The sequence below is a fragment of the Cebidichthys violaceus genome, unplaced genomic scaffold (genome assembly GCF_023349555.1).
Source record: "Cebidichthys violaceus isolate CVI_PGR_0920_01 unplaced genomic scaffold, fCebVio1.0.p SCAF_61, whole genome shotgun sequence".
NCBI classification, from domain to species: domain Eukaryota; kingdom Metazoa; phylum Chordata; class Actinopteri; order Perciformes; family Stichaeidae; genus Cebidichthys; species Cebidichthys violaceus.
This window is the reverse complement of record NW_027176828.1, coordinates 1,099,055-1,124,927: the sequence shown is the minus strand read 5'-3', so window position 1 is coordinate 1,124,927 and position 25,873 is coordinate 1,099,055. Positions and strand designations below refer to the sequence as shown.

The 25,873-nt window shown below is 41.3% G+C and overlaps 3 protein-coding genes across 3 annotated transcripts; 1 reads left to right on the top strand and 2 right to left on the bottom strand.

The window, feature by feature from the left end:
• Window positions 1-3,349: 3,349 nt before the first annotated feature.
• On the bottom strand, window positions 3,350-4,565 carry LOC137890057 (trace amine-associated receptor 13c-like). Its single transcript, XM_068734153.1, has 2 exons — window positions 4,399-4,565; window positions 3,350-4,169 (listed from the first exon to the last, which is right to left on the bottom strand). Exons 1-2 carry the CDS (start codon window positions 4,563-4,565, stop codon window positions 3,350-3,352), a joined length of 987 nt encoding a protein of 328 aa, XP_068590254.1.
• Window positions 4,566-10,483: 5,918 nt separating this feature from the next.
• Window positions 10,484-11,693, top strand: LOC137890078 (trace amine-associated receptor 13c-like). The gene is made up of 2 exons (XM_068734174.1): window positions 10,484-10,695; window positions 10,877-11,693. The coding sequence occupies exons 1-2, from the start codon at window positions 10,484-10,486 to the stop codon at window positions 11,691-11,693; spliced, it is 1,029 nt and encodes a 342-aa protein (XP_068590275.1).
• A 9,199-nt stretch (window positions 11,694-20,892) lies between these two features.
• On the bottom strand, window positions 20,893-22,108 carry LOC137890079 (trace amine-associated receptor 13c-like). Its single transcript, XM_068734175.1, has 2 exons — window positions 21,942-22,108; window positions 20,893-21,712 (listed from the first exon to the last, which is right to left on the bottom strand). The coding sequence occupies exons 1-2, from the start codon at window positions 22,106-22,108 to the stop codon at window positions 20,893-20,895; spliced, it is 987 nt and encodes a 328-aa protein (XP_068590276.1).
• Window positions 22,109-25,873: the final 3,765 nt, after the last annotated feature.

Here is a 25,873-nt window from a genome sequence, read left to right as displayed (position 1 = left end):
AGCATAACACACTCTCGCTCTCCGTTCCTCTAGAGCACTTCCAGGTTCTCCGCACCACATCAGCCGCAACCTCGATGAAATCATGACGCAGGCATCCACATCAGCCCTTTTAGAGGGCCAGGTCGTATCCCACCCTCTTCAAGCTTCTTCTGTAGCAGAGACATCTCACCTTGACATTTCTTTGCCACAGACTTCACTATAAAGCCATGCATATTCATCCCTCCATCCCAGCAGCCTTTCCTGTTGTCTTGCTTCCGCCTTTCATGTCCCACCCACCTCTGCCAACATTACTCCTCAGACTTTGACACCGGCTACCTCAGCTGTAAAGACCGCTCTAACAACAGGGATCCACGGTGGATCATTGGCCAAAAACTATTGTTTGTTCCTGTTTTTGCTTTCCCCCTCCCTCTCCCTTCCTACAGCCCCCACTAGCATTACCCATCCCACCTTAAATACTCCCCTTTTTTCCACAGTTCCGCCAGCAGTTAGTTACAGCGTTGTTCCGACTTAATTTTCTTAACTTTAGCCACAGCACTACCTCCATTACGCCCAGTCGCACCCACCCGACCATCACCCGTGTCAAACGCTCAGGCAACAGATCCTCACCGGTAACTACATCGACCTTGCTCAATAAACCAATCCATCCTCATGCAGTCCCAACATCTCCAAGGGAATTGCCCCGCTCTCAGCCGCCCTGCACTCAAACAATCAAATGTGTCTACTCTTTATTCCTGTACCATGACATCATCTGCTCTGCCTTCCCAGACCGCAGGCCCAAGTTGGACGACTACTTTTTGCTGATCCTTGACCTGGCCTTGCTGTTCTGCGGCAACTTTTTATTCACATCATGTTATGTTTGCATCCAAAGCTGCTGGTTGCTTGCAGCAGTTAAATCAGGGAACATACTGGGGAACATAAGACCCAAAGTTAAATCGTTGGGTTTTCGCAGCTCGCTCTTCCCCAAATTGCGACCTTCGGGGGACACCATCCCATTTGGCCACCACATGCAACCTCACAGCTCCCTTGCCTTTTACCTCAGATCCTAGTAAACACAGCCTTGTTATATGCATGTATTTGAAAAAAAAAGAAAAGATCCTATTTCCAGAGTCATTATAAAGGTGTCAATCAAGGATTGATCAAGTTGTGACTCTTCACTACTCTGTGTCTGAGGTTAGAGGAAAAGTTATAGACATTTTGGGAAATTTTTACTTTCTTGCTTCGAATTATATGACAATATCAGTACCACCAAGGGCGTAAACATGGACAGTGCAGGCAGTGCAGTTTGTGAGAGATCTATGTTAAAAGCGCTTCTAGTGATGAATATTATGTGTTACAAAATGTTTACTTGTTGAAGTTTAAACCAGAAGAGGATTTGCTGAATATATCATGTGTCTGTGAGAGAGGAGACCTTAGGTCACCACCATATAAGGTAATGCATGCAGTTGGAGACTTGGGGGGGGGGCTTCTTCTCCTCTGTGGGCTATTTTTCCTCTGTTTGAGAAACTATTAAACATAACAAGTTGCACTACGGAGATAGACCCTCCAACAAAGTGATCCACATATATGAATAGTTCAAAGTGGTATCTTGGTAATCACCCATGTTCAATGAAAGTTTCATATCATTATTAATAGGGTGCCATTTGCTATATCTGCGCTCCAAGAGGCAGACCCATCTCCATCATGGCCCTCATATTTTTTGGTAAAATACTATATAGGTGCTCATATCAGTTGACCACTATGTGGCTATTTGTATTCCTCTCTATTACCCCACCAAAGTCCCTCAAACAAGAGTTCAATTCTGTGTATGTCTGCGTGCGATATGTTCTGCTCTTTTTCACAGTGTACAGTTTAAGAATAAGCTGAAATAACCAGGCATAGCAACTGCTTTGGAGAGTGTGTTGTTATTGATTATGTTGCGGTACTTTTTTTCCCATCCTTTACAATGTCATCATAGTTCTGTATATGAGAGTATTTGTGGTGGACGTGGCTCAGGTACGAGCCATGATGCGGTCTAACCTTGTAGGTGTCACACTCCAGTGTTCAGTGAGTGTAACTGCTAAGAAATCTGAGCTGAAGGCAGCCAGGACTTTAGGTTTATTAGAGACATTAGAAAATGTTCTATGCATATACATTGTTTGATTCAGTAAACAATACGACCTAAATATGGGAGGAAACTGCCAAAGTGATATGTTTTGTGTCATGAAATAATGCTTATATGAATGGGTCAATCTCCATGATCATCTGCTGTTTATTTATATAACAGATAGATATTAAATATTAGTTTAAATGACAAGCAAATATGAAATGATGTCATATTACGCTACCAGTCCCAGCTGTGGCGACATTGGTACAGCTGTCTCTTTGTAAGGCATTGCTAGGCCTATGTACTTTACTGTTTGTGTATGTCATTTTATGTATTTGTCTCTCTGGATCCCAAGTCTGAAATAAAGTCTATCAATCAATATTAATATGATTACTATATTTACAATAGGAACAGTTTAATTGTTTATTTTAAAGCATCTTACAGAGCAATTTATGAATAACAATATGAACGTATTTAATTGAATTGATTTAACCTGAGCCTTTATAGGTTAGCAGCTCAGTCTGTGAAAAGTTATTATTTAAATTATGAAACATTTAACACTATGTGTAAGCTAGACGAACCACATTACTCAAGAACGTATTCTGTCAGACAAAATGACTTAAATGATGAGTTTTATATATAACATCAAAACATGAATCCAATGTGTGTTGTTTATTATTGATACCTAATGACTTCACAATCGTATTAAATACTGAATTAATAAGTATTTCTCTAGTTTAATTTTTGAGTAAATGTCTTTTTACAATAATTATTAATAGTAAAAAAGCATCTTAAAACATTTTGAAAGCTTAATTATTCATAACAGTTTAGCAACTCTCACAATTATCTTAATATTTTTCTTCACAGTACAAACGTTTGTATATGATGAAATCAAGCTGGTCCCATGAGAAGAAAAAAAAATAGAAATAGATCTGTCACACCAACAGAAAACTGTAGATACAGGTAAGGAATAACTAAAGGCATGCATAATGTAAAGATAAGTTGAGTGCACTCACTTTAAGTTAAAGTGCTTCAGTGTATTTAAACATAACAATAGAACAACATAGTAACAAAACAGCATTTAATTGACCTCAAATTGAATGTGTTACATGTCAACTACAGATTCAAAATATTAAAAAAACAGTACTTTCACTTTTTAACTATATTTTTCCCGGCTGTTACACCTTTCGAGTTTGCTTCAGTGACTCAGTAACAACAGCAAATCAATTTCCTCATTAATATATACAGTTACTCATCAGTCTGTCTCTACAGTATCTTACAATCACAAGAGCCCGGCTGCAGTATCTTGAGGGTGACTATGAGTTTAATAGATTTTCTAAACCAGGGGTAAAAGAAGGCATAGATCACTGGGTTAAGACAGGAGTTGAAAAACAGCAGCCAGACTACAAACATTGTGGATGAACTACTGTCTTCAATAACCTCACCTGTAAAGGATGGAGAGTAATATGGACAGAAACATATCAGAAACACAACCACAACAACACCAAGAGTCCTGGCTGCTTTCATCTCAGATTTCTTAGCAGTTACACCCACTGAACTTTGTTGTGAGACCGCTGCAATGTGGGACCGCATGACTTGAGCCTGAGACACAGCCACCACAAATATTCTCAAATACAGAACTATGATGACAGTGATGGGGCCGATAAAGGTGAAGACAAAGTCAACAGATCCTGTGATATGGTTAAGAACAACTACACACTCTCCGTAACAGGAATTATGTGAATCAGGATGTCTCAGAAAGTCCATCAAAATGAGACTATTATAGAGAACAGAGTAAATCCAACACAGACAAACACAGATTTTTGTTTTGTCCAAAGTAACTCTGGTGTTATAGCGTAGAGGGTCACAAATAGCCAAATAACGATCAATTGATATGAGCACCATATTTCCAACCGAAGAAGAAGTAATGATAAAATTAACAACATAATACAGAGCACACATGAGGTCACCCAGGAACCAGCAAGCCTCTGCTAAAAGGATTTCAACCGGCATCAGCAGAAGGCCCACGAGAAAATCTGAGAGAGCCAGGGAGAGGATGAGGAGGTTGGTGGGGCTGTGGAGCTGCCTGGAGAGGAAGAATATCATTATTCATGAGATCATTATCAATGGTAGCTTGTTAGTAACATCAATGAATGCATTTTGGAGTTCAACATTGTATTTGAACACATCATATTTTAAAGTTAAGATTGTTAAAACAAAGATATATATTATTAACTAGAACATTTGAAGGAAGACATGTAATTCATGTAAATTGTCAGAACATGTATTGATTCATGCTGAAGGTTAATCTCTGCCTGAAGTGGGAGATAGAGATGATGACCAGCAGGTTGAGAGCTGCGGTGAGCACAGAGATGAAAGACAGCAGAACGAGGATGCCGTCGGACTGAGGCGGCACTGGTTTCCTGCAGGAGTTGTTGAGGAGTAGTGGAAAACAGAAGTCAGCTCCTCCTGGTGCCTCCATTTCCTGGTTGTGAGAAACTGCTGAGTTCTCTCTGATAAACAGCTGATTCATCCCTCCTACTGCTGCTATTTCTTCTCTCCAACAGAGACTAAAACCCCTTGCCTCTACTTTGATATATGCAGTAATCTTCACCTCAGTCTTCATCACTTCCCTCCATCTCTCACTTGGCATATTCCGTCTGTCATTGTTCTTTTTGTCATAAACTGAATAACAACTTTAGCAATCTTGATTATGGTTTCCAGTTCATCCTTGATGGTAAAGTAGATTTGTTGCACATTTTAGACTACTGATTCTAACGTCACCTCTCTGATGGGGAAGGAAACCAGAGCTAGTGCGGGAGGTGGAGTGGTACCAGCTATAGTTTGGTGAGCTCAGCTCTAAGCACAGCCATGGCTGTACACAGGATTTTACTGTAGAAATACAGAGGTCCAAAAACTGAGTTTATGAGGGGGCTTCAGGGGCATAACACCCTGAAAACAATTTGATTTCCCTGATCTGAATTTGTTCATGTTAAGATGTTTAAAGAAAATTGGATAACAATAGGTTTAAACCATGTCCGTGGGTATTAGTGGAAATTATCTGTCAAGCAGTAATACATGGGAATCAGGTTAAATGTTGCAATGAATGATCCACACTACAATCTTAAAATACAGAAAAGGCTAAACATTATAACATAACATCTGAAAATGAATATTGACAATGTTTAATTAGAGTGTTCAGCTATAAACTAATTATAATTATAACAATAATCCAGCTCACCCTCTGTTTTCACTGCTTGTCCCTTTCTCTGTCTCTTGCCTTTCTGCCAACGTGTATTAAAAGGATTTACTAAAACTATTTGTGAGATAAATGGATTTTTGACTAACTAATGTTATAATGTCATGTGTGTTACAGTTAAAACGGCCAGCAGGTGTCGCCATCTCACCAGTAGGGGGGTTGTCTGTGCATGGTATTCACACTTTCTTGTAAAGTTTCTCAGAAGAAGAACAGCAAGAGAAGAGTGTAACGTAGAGAACAGGCACCCTCAATAAAACATTTGTTTAAACTGTATTCAAGGTGAGATTTTGATTTTAAAGGCACACATTGTTTAGGGAAACTGTTACGCTTGTGAGCTAAGGCTAGTTGTAGCGTCCAAACCTTTAGCAGAGTGTAAAACCTTAAATTGACGCGTGTTTCTGGTCCTATGCACATAGCTCACACCGACACCGCTTGTAGGTGAAAGCACATGTATTTTATTTATTCAATTTCCTTGTACAAGTTAGTGAAACAACTTCCTTTCTTCCTAAAAGTATGCCGAATGCCTAGACACACTTCACAGATCCACAGGTTATCCATGAATTGTTCCACAACTTAATCCACATAGCACGTTCCATATGACACGATCGGAAAACTGTGCAGCTCCACTCTGCTCCAGCTTCTACTAACAGCCGTAACTAACTGTCGCAAAGTGTCCTTAAAGTGACGGCAGTCTGTCACTTACGTGTATTTCTTACCACAACAAATGATAACAACATCCTTGTAACATTCAAAGTAGAAACAGATCTGACTGAAGTTAAACATGGAAATACAAGTACATATTTTACAGCAAATTTAATTTTGCTCTTACTACACCGGCCCCTAATTGTTCTCAATAGTTAACATTTGAAACAATTACCTAACTTAAAATAAGAGAGCCATGTACTGTAAAGAAACATTCTTACAAAAATAACGATATAAGAGCCGAAGGCAGCTAGCAGACTCCTTACTGTTGCTCAGTCTTTAGCGCTGTTCATCTTCCAAAAGCAGACACAGCTTTGTAATGCGCCTGTGTAAAACACTAGTCTTTGTCTTTATGCAGACCTGACGAACAAGTCCTGTGGTCTGGAAGTGCCTTAATGACCTTCCCCATGACCCAAGAGTTTCTTGGAGCAGAGTCATCCACTAGAAGAACGATGTCACCCAGAGTGAAGTTTCTCGATACTCTTGACCATTTTTGCCGTTCCTGAAGCTGTGGCAAGTATTCCCTGGTCCAAAGTTTCCAAAATATATTGGCCATATATTGGACGTGTTTCCATCTCTGTCGAGTGTAGAGGTCATCATGGTCGAATAGTCCAGGTGGTAATGATGGTTTGGCCTTCATCAGTAAGAGATGATTTGGTGTCAAGGCTTCCAAATCGTTCAAATCATTGAACGATGTTGATTATTGCCTGAGTTCTGGACGAGGAAAGTCTTCAGACTGTCTGAAGACTTTCCTCGTCCAGAACTTGCTCCTTAACTGTAGAATTTAGAGCCTTTCTCACTGATTTGATGAGCCTTTCCCAAGCTCCCCCATGATGAGAGCCTGTCGGAGGGTTAAAGGTCCATTTGATTCCACGTTGATGAAGATAACCTTGAACGTTTGAGTGATTCATTTCGTCAATGGCTGTTCTCAGCTCACGTTCCATCCCAATGAAGTTTGTCCCGTTATTGGAGCAGATCTCCATCACTTGTCCTCTCCTGGCAATGAATCGACGTATAGCATTGAGACATGAGTTGGTATCCAAGGAAGAAGCAACTTCAATGTGCACTGACCGGATGACTAGCCAAGTAAAGATTACTCCATATCTCTTAGCTTCTTCCTCGTTTTACCTCGAATGGTCCGAAATAGTCAACACTAACTCTGGAAAAGGGTGGATCATCAGGAAACACTCTGTCTTGAGGAAGGTCTGCCATTTGTTGCTGTCCTATGGACCCGTGCAGTCGGCGACAGGTGACACATTTTAAGACTATTTTCCTAATGTGATGGCACTGGGAATCCAATACTTTTGGCGCACTTTAGAAAGCATGTGGTTCCTTCCAGCATGCCCAATGTCCTCGTGAATCTTGTGCAGGAGTATGTTGGTGACATGGTGGTCTGTGGGCAAGATGGCGGGCTGCTTACATTCTTCTGGCAAAGCAGCTCGACTGAGTCTTCCTCCAACACGTAAGACTCCATCCTGAAGCATAGGGTTTAGCTTAAGCAGATGACTGCTCCGTTTTATGTTTTGCCCTTTGCTTAGAGATGAAATCTCTTCAGAAAATGTTGCCCTTTGACAGAGTCTGATGATTTCCAGCTCAGACTTTGCAAGATCTTCAACTGAGCAGGATGATCCTTTATATGCTGCTTTGAATTTCTTCATGACTGTATTCACTTGTTGAACCTGCTGACTCTTATCCAAGTGAGATTGACTGAAGACTGCATAAAGCTGTCTTCTCTTTTGTGAGAATGTCAGCAGTAAGGTTTTGAGCTTCAGGAACCACGCCACTGTGTATCTTAGCTAGTAGGTTGCTTTAAAGGCGCCACTCTGGCCTTCCCCATCATGAATGTGCAGTGAACTTGATTTCTCTCGTTCCGCAACAGTAATTAGCTAGCTGTGCCGTAAGCTTCCTCGCTTGCATCCGCAAAGTGGTGCAACTCTGCGTATGTAGGATTTCCAAATCCTGGTGGCTTGATGCACCGGTTGATCTTGAAGTCCTTTAGATTGGGAAGTTTTGTCAACCAATCCGTCTACTGTTGTTTGACCTTTTCTGGTAGGTCGTCATCCCAGCCTATTTTCATCCGACTCAGATTCTGAAGGATTTTCTTTGCTGGCAACACTACTGGTGCGAGAACTCCTAAGGGGTCATAGATTGAACTAACAACCGAAAGGAGACCTCTTCTGGTAAACAGAAAATCTTTGACAGTAATCTTAAACTGAAATGTGTCTGACTCAACACACCAGTATGCACCCAGGGCTCTCTCAATTGGGAGTTTGTCTTGCTCGTGATCCAGATTCTTCACGTCTTTGGCCAGCTCACCACCTGGGATTGAGTTTAGGACTTTACGGCTGTTGCTGACCCATTTTGTGAGACGGAAACCTTCCTTGGAACAGATTGCTCTCAGATCCTGACACAGCACAACTGATTTCTCTTCTGTTGCCACAGACTTGAGACAATCATCCACATACAAACTCTGAAGCACTGTGTCAGCCACTTCTGGATCAAACACTTTCCTATGATCCTCAGCACACTTCCTCAGGCGAAACTGGCACAGCTAGGTGAAGAAGTAGCGCCAAATATGTGTACCACCATTTTGTGCTCCACCAAACCTTGCGTGAGGTCTCCCCCAGGCCACCACAGGAACCTAAGAAGGTCAGAATCCTCTTCTGCCACCTTGACAATGGTGGAACATCGACTCCACATCTGCCTTAAGTGCCACCGGTTCTTGTCTGAATCGTATTATGACACCTACAAGACTGCTGGTTAAGTCTGGTCCCTGTAGAAGTTGTTCGTTCAATGACGTGCCTTGATATGATGCACCGCAGTCAAACACCACCCTTAACTTCTGTTTCACAGGATGGTATACACCGTGGTGGGGTATATACCAGACTTTATCCACATTGCATTGAAGCTCATCGTGATAGTTGCACAGCGTAACCTTTGTCCATGAGGTCCGTCCTGAAGGCAGTGTGTGCTCTAGTTGATAGCTCGGATTTCTGTTGAACTTCCTCTGTAAGTTAAGCGCTCTCTGTTCAGCAACTTTTCGGTTGTTTGGCATGTTGACCATCTGGTTTTTTAGTGGTAGACACAGGCTGTAATGCCGTTATTAGGATTAGCCTAACAAGCTAACCCGTTGGTGAATGTGACCGCATGGTTATTTTGGTATTGTTGTCTAGTTTGGACATTAGTAAAGTTTCTCAGAAGAAGAACAGCAAGAGAAGAGTGTAACTAGAGAACAGGCACCCTCAATAAAACATTTGTTTAAACTGTATTCAAGGTGTCTGCTGCCGTTCTTTGGTGTGCCCGTCATCATACACTGACGGGAGACCAACATATGTACACTGTCTTGATTTCATTTTTGTGTTTGAGTTTACCTGAATTATAGAAATATATCTCAAAACTGCCCATGAATGTAAGCAAAATGTGTTTTTTTAATAACATATTCACACAATCATACTAATCACACTATAACTATGTTAGGTGTTTGTGTTGTTAAATTGTGCCTATAGATTCCACTGTATAACCCAAATAACATTTATATTTATGTGGTAATAACACTTTGAATGTGATCAGATGGGTTTTTATTTGTGTTGGACAGCATAATTATAATCCCATCCTGGGCACGGTAGCAGTACCTGCTCTTCCCATTACATCTCCATCACCTTCTCTCTTTCTTTTTCTCTCAGTCTCCTCATCTTCTTGCCCTTGTTTCATGTCTTCCTTCCCCAAAGTAGGCCGAAAATGAAAGGTGACCAGGCTTCTGCATTAATTTCCCCTCAGCTCTGGAAGTTCCAGATTGAAGACCTGAGACTTGCCAAACACAGTCAAACACATTTTCAGTGGATGCTGGCCATCAGGGTTGTCCCATGTTACCAATTCTGTTTGTGATTTTCGCATTGCAGACTTATTCCACATATCTAGCATTCTAAATATCTGGACCTGTCAGTTAGCTACCACCAATGAAAGTGGAATACACACGTTAAAGAGAAACCTGGCAAAGGAGTCGCCTGTGACAAAAGGTATTTTGTATTTCTTGCTTTTGCAACACGGACAAAAGTTGTCGTGAACCTTGGGTGTTGGATGTCTAAGTGAATAAACAGAACACATAACACCTTGACTGACCTACATTGTCAAGATCTGTAGGCTAATAAGTGAACATGTGTTCAAGCATGACTACGGCTATGTCACGTTGTTCTATTAATTTGTGTAGTGTGAAAACTACAACAACTTCTTTATCTTATCCAGGTTCATGGCATAATGGTAACCAGAAGCTGTAATCTCCCTTCATCTTGTCCTGGTCACAAGAGAAGGGGGAGGTGAAATACAGGGAAAAGACCAATGAAGATAGATGAAACAATAAGTCACTCCCACTAACAGAAAGTTCACACCAAAGTAAATGAACAAAGAGGGATGTGGAGGAAGAAAAGAGATTAATCAGTTGTATGACGAGCACAGCAGCATCTTGTCTCCTCTTTCTGACAATGAAAAGCCTTGATGAAGCTGAACTTTGCTTTCCAGAACTCCTCAACTCCTCCTGCAGGAAGGCCATGCGTCCTCACTCTGTATCTATGCTCACTTACATTTTACTGTCCTCCATCTCTCTGCTCACTGTGACTCTCAACCTGCTCGTCATCATCTCCATCTCCCACTTCAAGTATTCATATGTTTTATCAATTTATAAAACTGGTAGCTGTACGGAGACAAATGGTTAATGGAACAAAACAACATATCGGTTATGGAAATATGTTTTTGTGTTTCAGTCAATGCTTTTATCTCTTAATATGACAATTGACGCTACCAATAATGATGAGCATGTTGTCCTCTTATCTCTTCAGGCAGCTCCACACACCCACCAACCTCCTCCTCCTCTCTCTGGCTGTATCAGATTTCTTCGTTGGTCTCCTCATGTTCTTTCAAATTGTGCTCATAGAAGGCTGCTGGTTGCTCGGTGACCTCATGTGTATTCTGTATACTGTTGTGGACTTTATTATTACCGCTGCCTCAGTAGGAACCATGGTGCTCATATCAATTGACCGATATGTGGCTATTTGTGATCCTCTACATTATCCCAACAAAGTCACACAAAAAAGAGTTAAGATCTGTGTTTGTCTGTGTTGGATATGTTCTGCTTTCCTTCAGACTCTGATGCTGAAGGATAACCTGGAACAACCAGGCAGCTATAATTCCTGCTTTGGAGAGTGTGTCGTTGTCATTAACTACATTGCTGGACTTGCAGATCTTTTTTTATCCTTTATCGGTCCTGTCACTGTCATCATAGTTCTGTATATGAGAGTATTTGTGGTGGCTGTGTTTCAGGCTCGTGTCATGCGGTCTCATACTGCAGCTTTCTCTGTCAAGTGTTCAGTACGTGTAACTGCTAAAAAATCTGAATTGAAAGCAGCCAGGACTCTTGGTGTTGTTATTGTCGTCTTTCTAATGTGCCTCTGCCCATATTATTGTGTTTCACTCACAGGCCAGGACACCTTGCTCAATGCCTCAACTGCTGCCTTTGTAATATGTCTGTTTTATTTCAACTCCTGTCTTAACCCTGTGATCTATGCCTTTTTCTACCCCTGGTTTAGAAAATCCATCAGGCTCATTGTTACTCTTAAGATACTGCAGCCTGGCTCATATGTGACAAACATACTCTAGAGAAACACTGCATGGTGGCTGAAATAAGACAGAACAATGTACTTGGTCATGGTGGTGAGAATTTAGTAACAGATGTAAAAGTCTTGTTACAATGACCTTTGTATGAGCACTATTACATGCAGATCATATATGTGTCTCTACATTGTGTACTGTTTCAATGCAACACTGAAATCTACAACTACTCGACTCTAGAAAATGTGTTGCCTTATTTGTTATATGTTTCCTGTAAGGCACACATATAAAAAATAAGTTGAAGGATCTTTGGACTAATATAATATACTAAATATTGTTTTCTTTTCTTGGATCCAACAGGTCTTTAGTTGTACTGCGTCACTTTAATGCATCTCTCTCTTTCCTGTTTAGAAAAAGGAGCCTGTCAGCATCATGTCAAGGGGCCTTTCACAGATTTTACAAATGGTCTGCAAAAATGTTTTAATTGGTCGACTTTTTTATTGATTATCTCTTTCAGGTAGTTGTGAAACTGTGTTCAGCACCTGTACTTACTTTCCCTCAGTTTGGTTAGCCCATACCGTGAGAGGTGGAATAAAACTTGTTCTCTCTTACGCAAGTTTACAAAATCACTCCAATGTACCTTGACTCTGAAAATAACACACTAAATATTTTGAAATTTTTGATCTGCCCCTGTTAAAGGACAACCAAAATGTAGTAATTGAGCCATAACCACTCTGTATTCTTTTGGGGATCCCAAACACAGAAATTAACTAAATATAGAACCCGGACATCTGAATGGACAGAGACAGTATGCAGCGGACACATCACTAGTTTAATAATAAAGTTAGCAAGATGACTCAGCCAAACTTAGAATAATGTAAAGATTGAAGTGGCTGACTTGCAGGCATGTAATGTGAAGGAACAAGTGTAATTGTGTTTGTTTGGTTTCACTGTTAAGTATGACAGGTAGTAATGTGAGTATATAATCGGCAGGTAAAAAGAAAACTGCTTTACAGGCTTGAAAGATACATTTTTCAATGAGGGACACCTCAACAATTAATCCTGAAGAAAATAAGCTTAAGAAGTTTTGGATTCAAATGGTGGCCTGCAGTGTTTTCTTGTGAACAAACAATAGTAAAGTTTACTTAAAATGCAAGTTTTTGAATCCTGACAATGTCTGAAATCAGGAGAGAACAAAAAAATACTGATTGCTTTGAATGAATATTATATAATATGATATTTATAATATGAATAAAGACTAACATCCTGATAGTGTGATTTAAATGTTCATTAGAGATAATGTTATACAACACTATTTCTCACACACAGCCTGCCTCCTTCTCCCCCTCCCTCTGTCACAGAAACACACAGATACATTAACTCTGTCTCTCTTTCCCTGTCACACTCTAATCTGCACATCTCTTCCTTTTAAGTGCAGTTTTGGTCACCTTTGCGCTCCTTTGTCCTGCAGACCAGAAGGCTACCAACTTTGCCTTAGCTGACGTAACACACTTTAAAAGTCCTCGCTCTACACAAATATCAGTGAGATTTGCAATAAGGTTTGTGTGGTTCTCACCGAAAATGTACTTACGTATTCATAATTAATTAGTTACACAATGAATCCTAGCTCAAAGCTCTTTAACGCTGTGTTTACACACATACATATACAAAGGTCCAAAAACTGAGTTTACAAGGGGGCTTTGGGGGCATGCCTCCAAAAAAAACCATTTCCCTTTTCTAAATATGTGCATTTAAAATTTTTGAAGATCAAAACATTGGATGACAAGAGATTTGTTCAGATGTGTAGTTACCAGAATATATGTTACTGATTAAGAGTAAGTTAGGATGGCACACAGCACAAATTGAAATTTTTTATTTTCGGTGAAAACAAAAGCACTTTCAGGATATGTATTTTTTGGAATTATGTAGCTTCAAGGTTTAAACTCCCACATCATAGCACAATATATGGACAAGCTCTTTTTACTTTGATAAAGTGGAGCAAAAAAAAGTTAGAGAGGTTTTAGTATAGAGAGGTCAGGCGAGGTCAACCAAAATGTAATTTTGTTCCAGCTGTTCCATTGTAATTTGATATACTATATAATTATATATTTCACTTCTTTTATCACTAATAGTGTTCAATCTATCCAAATACAGCAGTTTGGTATCATTTTGAGAGCCTGAATTCCAGGACCTTCCAGGACCTTACTAGCCTATGATTGGTCGATTTGAGTCAATGAACCCTCTTTCGACGCATCAGAGTCCATACTATTGAAAGGATCCCTTGTGCCTTTGATTGACAGAATCGTTAGCCAGTCACAATAAAAACACTACCGGATCGTCAAATATCTAAAATCTGATTTGCTGAAACTTATATCCCTCTCCTTTTAGCTAGCAGTCACAGAGAGAGACTAAACCTCTCTATTCAGTTAGAGGGGTGTCCGGTGAGCACAGGGATGGTGAAATTGAACGGAAATAGTTCTCCATTTGTTGCAAAACATCAAAAAGTAAGGTGCCGTTTATGATGTAAATTGCTATTGAGTTTGGTATTGCTGGTGTCTGATACCTAATAACTCTGTGATGGTGTGTCATAGGAATATGAGTCATATCCCTGTAATCCTCAGGTTACTGGCAATCTTTAGAGCTAATGTGTGTTAGCATTGAGCTACAGAGCACAGCGTTAGAGGCATAAATGTGGCAAGTGGGTCTGCCCAGGGGGCACTATACAGATTTTTACAGATCATAATCGTGCATCGTTTGAAGCATGAGGGGACTTCACACAGCTCCAGTGATCATTTGAAGACCTGCGTGAAGATGGAGGCCAGCTGGTCAGCACAGACTTTCAGGCACGAGGTTGACACATCTTGGCCCGCAGCCTTCCTGATCTTCTGTCTGTGAAGGAGCCGACTCACATCCTCTTCGCAGCTCCTCAGTGCTGGAGAGGGGACTTATCTGGAAGGACTTTTTACTTCTGCTGGGGGTCTTCAACACATGGGCAATAATAGAGGAACCTGAAGGGGGGTGACTGGGATGAATTGCTTGCCCAGTCTGAACATCAGTCCTGCTTTGTTACTGGACGTGTGTGCCAGTTATAGATTGGCCATAATATACACCAGGTTAGAGCATAGGGTGATTAATGAGAGCACTTGGTACTGGAACACCTGAGGCTAAAGATCAATGATCGACTTTGTGATCATATCATCAGATCTGCGGCCGTATGTCTTGGACACTCGGGTGAAGAGCAGAGCTGTAAGCTGGGGGACTGCCTTACAGAACTCAAATGTATACTAATGTGTACACACAAAAAACATGTATATGCCCTTTCCAACTTATAAACTGGTATGTATAAAAGAAGAAGTGTACCCAGGAGTGTATCCATCTCCTGGAGGAACAGCTGAACTTCTAAACTCACCTGCATTTAGATAGAAGATAAGTATCTTGTTCTTGCTTCTCGAGCGTGTACTACCATGTGTTTGCATCCAATTTCTGTCCGTTCCTCTGCCCAGCGGTCACGTAGACATTGGGCCGCTTTCAGGAGCCGTGACCCCACTAACCTCATCTATCCTACTCTCTCAGCTCGGGGCGAGCAAGTGGTGGCAGGGGGGCTCTGGAATTGCCAGTCGGCAGTGCCGAAAGCTGAGTTCATCTCAGGTTACGCTTCCTTGCTCTCCCTTAACTTTCTTGCTCTAACTGAGACCTGGATCACACCAGAAAACACCACCACACCCGCAGCTCTGTCAGATGTGTACTCTTTCTCTCACACTCCCAGAGCTGGGAGGCGGGGTGGTGGTACTGGCCTGCTAATTTCCCCAAAATGGAAATACTCTCTTGTCTCTGTTCCACAGTTCTCCCCGTCCACTTTTGAATTTCATGCTGTTACTGACACTTATCCAGTCAAGCTCACCATTGCTGTTGTGTATCGCCCACCAGGGCCTCTTGGTGAGTTCCTGGAGGAGCTCGACACATTAGTTTCGCACTTCCATGACGATGGCTCGGCACTCATCCTGCTCGGTGACTTCAACATCCAGACCGATAAGTTTGAACCTCTTCTTTCCTTCCTCTCCTCCTTTGACCTTTACCACTCCTCTTCTCCTCCTACCCACAAGGCCGGCAACCAGCTGGATCTTATCTTCACTAGGCACTGTTCTACTGCTAACCTCTCCGTCACTCCCCTCCAGCTCTCTGACCACTATTTCATGTCCTACTCCCTCTCCCTATCCTCTCCCCCATCACTTCCTCCACCTACCCACATGGTTTCTACCCGTAGTCATCTCCGCTCCCTCTCCCCTGCTGATCTTTCCTCTTCTGTTACCTCTGCTCTCCCTGACCCTGAATCCTTCTCTCTTCTATTCCCTGACACTGCGACTGATCTTCTCCTCTCAACCCTTACTTCTTCTTTGGACAAACTCTGTCCCTTCACGCCATGCCATGGTCAAGCCCTACACCCCCGCCCGATCACTTCGCTCTGCTGCCTCGGGGCGATTGGTTGCCCTGTCGCTCAGAGGTCCCTGTGGCCGATCAACCCGGTCACGGCTGTTTTCTGTCCTGGCCCCACAGTGGTGGAATGAACTTCCCACTGATGTCAGGACAGCAGAGTCGCTGCCCATCTTTCGGCGCAGGCTGAAAACCCACCTCTTCAGGAAGTGCTACCCTGAGCCTTCCACTTAGCACTTATTGTATTCATACTAGCTTGTTGCACTTATTGTATTCGTATTACTTTTTTGCACTAACTATTTTTCTTTGTTTCTGCACTGTACTTTGGCTCTGAGTTATGCTCTGCTTCATGCTCTTAGATGCTTGTTTGGAAAAGGAAATGTACTTATGACTTCTGGCGACTAGTAGTTCTTTTGATTACCAATGTTGAATGCACTTATTGTAAGTCGCTTTGGATAAAAGCGTCTGCTAAATGACTGTAATGTAAAGAATGTGCACTGAGTGCACAACTCACATGTACGTTTCTTTTGGTCTGAGAGCTTTTTAACTTCAAGGCCTGAAATATTTAGGGTGGAATCCGAGTGGGCCATGTTAAAAGGCTTTATTGTCGATGCGGCTGCCACATGGACTTGTCAGTGCCAGTTGTGGCAGCAAACTAAGAACCAAGGAAGCCAATAGGGCTTAAAGGTATTGGTTGAATCAAACAGTGTTTTTACTGACGCAAAGCTTCAGTACACGGGAATTCAGTACAAATTGAGGCAAAGTTATCCAAAATCACAAAGCAAAGGCAGAGTCAAGAAATACAAAAGTAAGCTATAAAACCAATGTGAAATACACAAAAAAAACTCTGCAACACTTGACTTGGAAATACTAAGACAAATGGGCAACAGAGAAGATGAGCACATAGACTAAAGACCACTGAGGCCACCCCTATAATTTGCGAGCAAATTCTGTCTTTAAAATTAAGCTCCAGGTGTCTCAAGGGGGTTTTCAAAAGTGTTGGTCACACTATTATATTAAATTTTATAACTTATTTCGTTAACAAGGACTACACCCCGAACATATCTCATTTACTCTGCACAAAGTATTTAAGCATATTTGACCCACTGACTTCCTCTTTGACTCAGTTTCTACAAGATGTGCGACAGACAAGCAAAACCTAAACCGCTTACTTTGTACAAAGGCTCTTTCTCTACCCTTCAAATAACAAACTGTTTGAAGATGACCAGCTATATACTGAAGTACCGGACATCCATCCACCGAAGTCATCAGCCCTTACAAACAGTCTCGGGGGGAGATTCCGACTTCGGCGTCCTGACGCCACTCTCCCAGATCCAGATGCTGGAACTATGGCCGCATATCCCACATTTCCAAGTGGACCGTCTCTCGTCTGAAGAACGCAATTATTCAGCGCAACATCCCTTTCCAATTAAAAAGCAAAACTTTCGAAACTGTTCACGGACGCACAGCATAACACACTCTCGCTCTCCGTTCCTCTAGAGCACTTCCAGGTTCTCCGCACCACATCAGCCGCAACCTCGATGAAATCATGACGCAGGCATCCACATCAGCCCTTTTAGAGGGCCAGGTCGTATCCCACCCTCTTCAAGCTTCTTCTGTAGCAGAGACATCTCACCTTGACATTTCTTTGCCACAGACTTCACTATAAAGCCATGCATATTCATCCCTCCATCCCAGCAGCCTTTCCTGTTGTCTTGCTTCCGCCTTTCATGTCCCACCCACCTCTGCCAACATTACTCCTCAGACTTTGACACCGGCTACCTCAGCTGTAAAGACCGCTCTAACAACAGGGATCCACGGTGGATCATTGGCCAAAAACTATTGTTTGTTCCTGTTTTTGCTTTCCCCCTCCCTCTCCCTTCCTACAGCCCCCACTAGCATTACCCATCCCACCTTAAATACTCCCCTTTTTTCCACAGTTCCGCCAGCAGTTAGTTACAGCGTTGTTCCGACTTAATTTTCTTAACTTTAGCCACAGCACTACCTCCATTACGCCCAGTCGCACCCACCCGACCATCACCCGTGTCAAACGCTCAGGCAACAGATCCTCACCGGTAACTACATCGACCTTGCTCAATAAACCAATCCATCCTCATGCAGTCCCAACATCTCCAAGGGAATTGCCCCGCTCTCAGCCGCCCTGCACTCAAACAATCAAATGTGTCTACTCTTTATTCCTGTACCATGACATCATCTGCTCTGCCTTCCCAGACCGCAGGCCCAAGTTGGACGACTACTTTTTGCTGATCCTTGACCTGGCCTTGCTGTTCTGCGGCAACTTTTTATTCACATCATGTTATGTTTGCATCCAAAGCTGCTGGTTGCTTGCAGCAGTTAAATCAGGGAACATACTGGGGAACATAAGACCCAAAGTTAAATCGTTGGGTTTTCGCAGCTCGCTCTTCCCCAAATTGCGACCTTCGGGGGACACCATCCCATTTGGCCACCACATGCAACCTCACAGCTCCCTTGCCTTTTACCTCAGATCCTAGTAAACACAGCCTTGTTATATGCATGTATTTGAAAAAAAAAGAAAAGATCCTATTTCCAGAGTCATTATAAAGGTGTCAATCAAGGATTGATCAAGTTGTGACTCTTCACTACTCTGTGTCTGAGGTTAGAGGAAAAGTTATAGACATTTTGGGAAATTTTTACTTTCTTGCTTCGAATTATATGACAATATCAGTACCACCAAGGGCGTAAACATGGACAGTGCAGGCAGTGCAGTTTGTGAGAGATCTATGTTAAAAGCGCTTCTAGTGATGAATATTATGTGTTACAAAATGTTTACTTGTTGAAGTTTAAACCAGAAGAGGATTTGCTGAATATATCATGTGTCTGTGAGAGAGGAGACCTTAGGTCACCACCATATAAGGTAATGCATGCAGTTGGAGACTTGGGGGGGGGCTTCTTCTCCTCTGTGGGCTATTTTTCCTCTGTTTGAGAAACTATTAAACATAACAAGTTGCACTACGGAGATAGACCCTCCAACAAAGTGATCCACATATATGAATAGTTCAAAGTGGTATCTTGGTAATCACCCATGTTCAATGAAAGTTTCATATCATTATTAATAGGGTGCCATTTGCTATATCTGCGCTCCAAGAGGCAGACCCATCTCCATCATGGCCCTCATATTTTTTGGTAAAATACTATATAGGTGCTCATATCAGTTGACCACTATGTGGCTATTTGTATTCCTCTCTATTACCCCACCAAAGTCCCTCAAACAAGAGTTCAATTCTGTGTATGTCTGCGTGCGATATGTTCTGCTCTTTTTCACAGTGTACAGTTTAAGAATAAGCTGAAATAACCAGGCATAGCAACTGCTTTGGAGAGTGTGTTGTTATTGATTATGTTGCGGTACTTTTTTTCCCGTCCTTTACAATGTCATCATAGTTCTGTATATGAGAGTATTTGTGGTGGACGTGGCTCAGGTACGAGCCATGATGCGGTCTAACCTTGTAGGTGTCACACTCCAGTGTTCAGTGAGTGTAACTGCTAAGAAATCTGAGCTGAAGGCAGCCAGGACTTTAGGTTTATTAGAGACATTAGAAAATGTTCTATGCATATACATTGTTTGATTCAGTAAACAATACGACCTAAATATGGGAGGAAACTGCCAAAGTGATATGTTTTGTGTCATGAAATAATGCTTATATGAATGGGTCAATCTCCATGATCATCTGCTGTTTATTTATATAACAGATAGATATTAAATATTAGTTTAAATGACAAGCAAATATGAAATGATGTCATATTACGCTACCAGTCCCAGCTGTGGCGACATTGGTACAGCTGTCTCTTTGTAAGGCATTGCTAGGCCTATGTACTTTACTGTTTGTGTATGTCATTTTATGTATTTGTCTCTCTGGATCCCAAGTCTGAAATAAAGTCTATCAATCAATATTAATATGATTACTATATTTACAATAGGAACAGTTTAATTGTTTATTTTAAAGCATCTTACAGAGCAATTTATGAATAACAATATGAACGTATTTAATTGAATTGATTTAACCTGAGCCTTTATAGGTTAGCAGCTCAGTCTGTGAAAAGTTATTATTTAAATTATGAAACATTTAACACTATGTGTAAGCTAGACGAACCACATTACTCAAGAACGTATTCTGTCAGACAAAATGACTTAAATGATGAGTTTTATATATAACATCAAAACATGAATCCAATGTGTGTTGTTTATTATTGATACCTAATGACTTCACAATCGTATTAAATACTGAATTAATAAGTATTTCTCTAGTTTAATTTTTGAGTAAATGTCTTTTTACAATTAATTATTAATAGTAAAAAAGCATCTTAAAACATTTTGAAAGCTTAATTATTCATAACAGTTTAGCAACTCTCACAATTATCTTAATATTTTTCTTCACAGTACAAACGTTTGTATATGATGAAATCAAGCTGGTCCCATGAGAAGAAAAAAAAATAGAAATAGATCTGTCACACCAACAGAAAACTGTAGATACAGGTAAGGAATAACTAAAGGCATGCATAATGTAAAGATAAGTTGAGTGCACTCACTTTAAGTTAAAGTGCTTCAGTGTATTTAAACATAACAATAGAACAACATAGTAACAAAACAGCATTTAATTGACCTCAAATTGAATGTGTTACATGTCAACTACAGATTCAAAATATTAAAAAAACAGTACTTTCACTTTTTAACTATATTTTTCCCGGCTGTTACACCTTTCGAGTTTGCTTCAGTGACTCAGTAACAACAGCAAATCAATTTCCTCATTAATATATACAGTTACTCATCAGTCTGTCTCTACAGTATCTTACAATCACAAGAGCCCGGCTGCAGTATCTTGAGGGTGACTATGAGTTTAATAGATTTTCTAAACCAGGGGTAAAAGAAGGCATAGATCACTGGGTTAAGACAGGAGTTGAAATACAGCAGCCAGACTACAAACATTGTGGATGAACTACTGTCTTCAATAACCTCACCTGTAAAGGATGGAGAGTAATATGGACAGAAACATATCAGAAACCCAACCACAACAACACCAAGAGTCCTGGCTGCTTTCATCTCAGATTTCTTAGCAGTTACACCCACTGAACTTTGTTGTGAGACCGCTGCAATGTGGGACCGCATGACTTGAGCCTGAGACACAGCCACCACAAATATTCTCAAATACAGAACTATGATGACAGTGATGGGGCCGATAAAGGTGAAGACAAAGTCAACAGATCCTGTGATATGGTTAAGAACAACTACACACTCTCCGTAACAGGAATTATGTGAATCAGGATGTCTCACAAAGTCCATCAAAATGAGACTATTATAGAGAACAGAGTAAATCCAACACAGACAAACACAGATTTTTGTTTTGTCCAAAGTAACTCTGGTGTTATAGCGTAGAGGGTCACAAATAGCCAAATAACGATCAATTGATATGAGCACCATATTTCCAACCGAAGAAGAAGTAATGATAAAATTAACAACATAATACAGAGCACACATGAGGTCACCCAGAAACCAGCAAGCCTCTGCTGAAAGGATGTCAACCGGCATCAGCAGGAGGCCCACGAGAAAATCTGAGAAAGCCAGGGAGAGGATGAGGAGGTTGGTGGGGCTGTGGAGCTGCCTGGAGAGGAAGAATATCATTATTCATGAGATCATTATCAATGGTAGCTTGTTAGTAACATCAATGAATGCATTTTGGAGTTCAACATTGTATTTGAACACATCATATTTTAAAGTTAAGATTGTTAAAACAAAGATATATATTATTAACTAGAACATTTGAAGGAAGACATGTCATTCATGTAAATTGTCAGAACATGTATTGATTCATGCTGAAGGTTAATCTCTGCCTGAAGTGGGAGATAGAGATGATGACCAGCAGGTTGAGAGCTGCGGTGAGCACAGAGATGAAAGACAGCAGAACGAGGATGCCGTCGGACTGAGGCGGCACTGGTTTCCTGCAGGAGTTGTTGAGGAGTAGTGGAAAACAGAAGTCAGCTCCTCCTGGTGCCTCCATTTCCTGGTTGTGAGAAACTGCTGAGTTCTCTCTGATAAACAGCTGATTCATCCCTCCTACTGCTGCTATTTCTTCTCTCCAACAGAGACTAAAACCCCTCACCTCTACTTTGCTATATGTAATCTTCACCTCAGTCTTCATCACTTCCCTCCATCTCTCACTTGGCATATTCCGTCTGTCATTGTTCTTTTTGTCATAAACTGAATAACAACTTTAGCAATCTTGATTATGGTTTCCAGTTCATCCTTGATGGTAAAGTAGATTTGTTGCACATTTTAGACTACTGATTCTAACGTCACCTCTCTGATGGGGAAGGAAACCAGAGCTAGTGCGGGAGGTGGAGTGGTACCAGCTATAGTTTGGTGAGCTCAGCTCTAAGCACAGCCATGGCTGTACACAGGATTTTACTGTAGAAATACAGAGGTCCAAAAACTGAGTTTATGAGGGGGCTTCAGGGGCATAACACCCTGAAAACAATTTGATTTCCCTGATCTGAATTTGTTCATGTTAAGATGTTTAAAGAAAATTGGATAACAATAGGTTTAAACCATGTCCGTGGGTATTAGTGGAAATTATCTGTCAAGCAGTAATACATGGGAATCAGGTTAAATGTTGCAATGAATGATCCACACTACAATCTTAAAATACAGAAAAGGCTAAACATTATAACATAACATCTGAAAATGAATATTGACAATGTTTAATTAGAGTGTTCAGCTATAAACTAATTATAATTATAACAATAATCCAGCTCACCCTCTGTTTTCACTGCTTGTCCCTTTCTCTGTCTCTTGCCTTTCTGCCAACGTGTATTAAAAGGATTTACTAAAACTATTTGTGAGATAAATGGATTTTTGACTAACTAATGTTATAATGTCATGTGTGTTACAGTTAAAACGGCCAGCAGGTGTCGCCATCTCACCAGTAGGGGGGTTGTCTGTGCATGGTATTCACACTTTCTTGTAAAGTTTCTCAGAAGAAGAACAGCAAGAGAAGAGTGTAACGTAGAGAACAGGCACCCTCAATAAAACATTTGTTTAAACTGTATTCAAGGTGAGATTTTGATTTTAAAGGCACACATTGTTTAGGGAAACTGTTACGCTTGTGAGCTAAGGCTAGTTGTAGCGTCCAAACCTTTAGCAGAGTGTAAAACCTTAAATTGACGCGTGTTTCTGGTCCTATGCACATAGCTCACACCGACACCGCTTGTAGGTGAAAGCACATGTATTTTATTTATTCAATTTCCTTGTACAAGTTAGTGAAACAACTTCCTTTCTTCCTAAAAGTATGCCGAATGCCTAGACACACTTCACAGATCCACAGGTTATCCATGAATTGTTCCACAACTTAATCCACATAGCACGTTCCATATGACACGATCGGAAAACTGTGCAGCTCCACTCTGCTCCAGCTTCTACTAACAGCCGTAACTAACTGTCGCAAAGTGTCCTTAAAGTGACGGCAGTCTGTCACTTACGTGTATTTCTTACCACAACAAATGATAACAACATCCTTGTAACATTCAAAGTAGAAACAGATCTGACTGAAGTTAAACATGGAAATACAAGTACATATTTTACAGCAAATTTAATTTGGCTCTTACAACACCGGCCCCTAATTGTTCTCAATAGTTAACATTTGAAACAATTACCTAACTTAAAATAAGAGAGCCATGTACTGTAAAGAAACATTCTTACAAAAATAACGATATAAGAGCCGAAGGCAGCTAGCAGACTCCTTACTGTTGCTCAGTCTTTAGCGCTGTTCATCTTCCAAAAGCAGACACAGCTTTGTAATGCGCCTGTGTAAAACACTAGTCTTTGTCTTTATGCAGACCTGACGAACAAGTCCTGTGGTCTGGAAGTGCCTTAATGACCTTCCCCATGACCCAAGAGTTTCTTGGAGCAGAGTCATCCACTAGAAGAACGATGTCACCCAGAGTGAAGTTTCTCGATACTCTTGACCATTTTTGCCGTTCCTGAAGCTGTGGCAAGTATTCCCTGGTCCAAAGTTTCCAAAATATATTGGCCATATATTGGACGTGTTTCCATCTCTGTCGAGTGTAGAGGTCATCATGGTCGAATAGTCCAGGTGGTAATGATGGTTTGGCCTTCATCAGTAAGAGATGATTTGGTGTCAAGGCTTCCAAATCGTTCAAATCATTGAACGATGTTGATTATTGCCTGAGTTCTGGACGAGGAAAGTCTTCAGACTGTCTGAAGACTTTCCTCGTCCAGAACTTGCTCCTTAACTGTAGAATTTAGAGCCTTTCTCACTGATTTGATGAGCCTTTCCCAAGCTCCCCCATGATGAGAGCCTGTCGGAGGGTTAAAGGTCCATTTGATTCCACGTTGATGAAGATAACCTTGAACGTTTGAGTGATTCATTTCGTCAATGGCTGTTCTCAGCTCACGTTCCATCCCAATGAAGTTTGTCCCGTTATTGGAGCAGATCTCCATCACTTGTCCTCTCCTGGCAATGAATCGACGTATAGCATTGAGACATGAGTTGGTATCCAAGGAAGAAGCAACTTCAATGTGCACTGACCGGATGACTAGCCAAGTAAAGATTACTCCATATCTCTTAGCTTCTTCCTCGTTTTACCTCGAATGGTCCGAAATAGTCAACACTAACTCTGGAAAAGGGTGGATCATCAGGAAACACTCTGTCTTGAGGAAGGTCTGCCATTTGTTGCTGTCCTATGGACCCGTGCAGTCGGCGACAGGTGACACATTTTAAGACTATTTTCCTAATGTGATGGCACTGGGAATCCAATACTTTTGGCGCACTTTAGAAAGCATGTGGTTCCTTCCAGCATGCCCAATGTCCTCGTGAATCTTGTGCAGGAGTATGTTGGTGACATGGTGGTCTGTGGGCAAGATGGCGGGCTGCTTACATTCTTCTGGCAAAGCAGCTCGACTGAGTCTTCCTCCAACACGTAAGACTCCATCCTGAAGCATAGGGTTTAGCTTAAGCAGATGACTGCTCCGTTTTATGTTTTGCCCTTTGCTTAGAGATGAAATCTCTTCAGAAAATGTTGCCCTTTGACAGAGTCTGATGATTTCCAGCTCAGACTTTGCAAGATCTTCAACTGAGCAGGATGATCCTTTATATGCTGCTTTGAATTTCTTCATGACTGTATTCACTTGTTGAACCTGCTGACTCTTATCCAAGTGAGATTGACTGAAGACTGCATAAAGCTGTCTTCTCTTTTGTGAGAATGTCAGCAGTAAGGTTTTGAGCTTCAGGAACCACGCCACTGTGTATCTTAGCTAGTAGGTTGCTTTAAAGGCGCCACTCTGGCCTTCCCCATCATGAATGTGCAGTGAACTTGATTTCTCTCGTTCCGCAACAGTAATTAGCTAGCTGTGCCGTAAGCTTCCTCGCTTGCATCCGCAAAGTGGTGCAACTCTGCGTATGTAGGATTTCCAAATCCTGGTGGCTTGATGCACCGGTTGATCTTGAAGTCCTTTAGATTGGGAAGTTTTGTCAACCAATCCGTCTACTGTTGTTTGACCTTTTCTGGTAGGTCGTCATCCCAGCCTATTTTCATCCGACTCAGATTCTGAAGGATTTTCTTTGCTGGCAACACTACTGGTGCGAGAACTCCTAAGGGGTCATAGATTGAACTAACAACCGAAAGGAGACCTCTTCTGGTAAACAGAAAATCTTTGACAGTAATCTTAAACTGAAATGTGTCTGACTCAACACACCAGTATGCACCCAGGGCTCTCTCAATTGGGAGTTTGTCTTGCTCGTGATCCA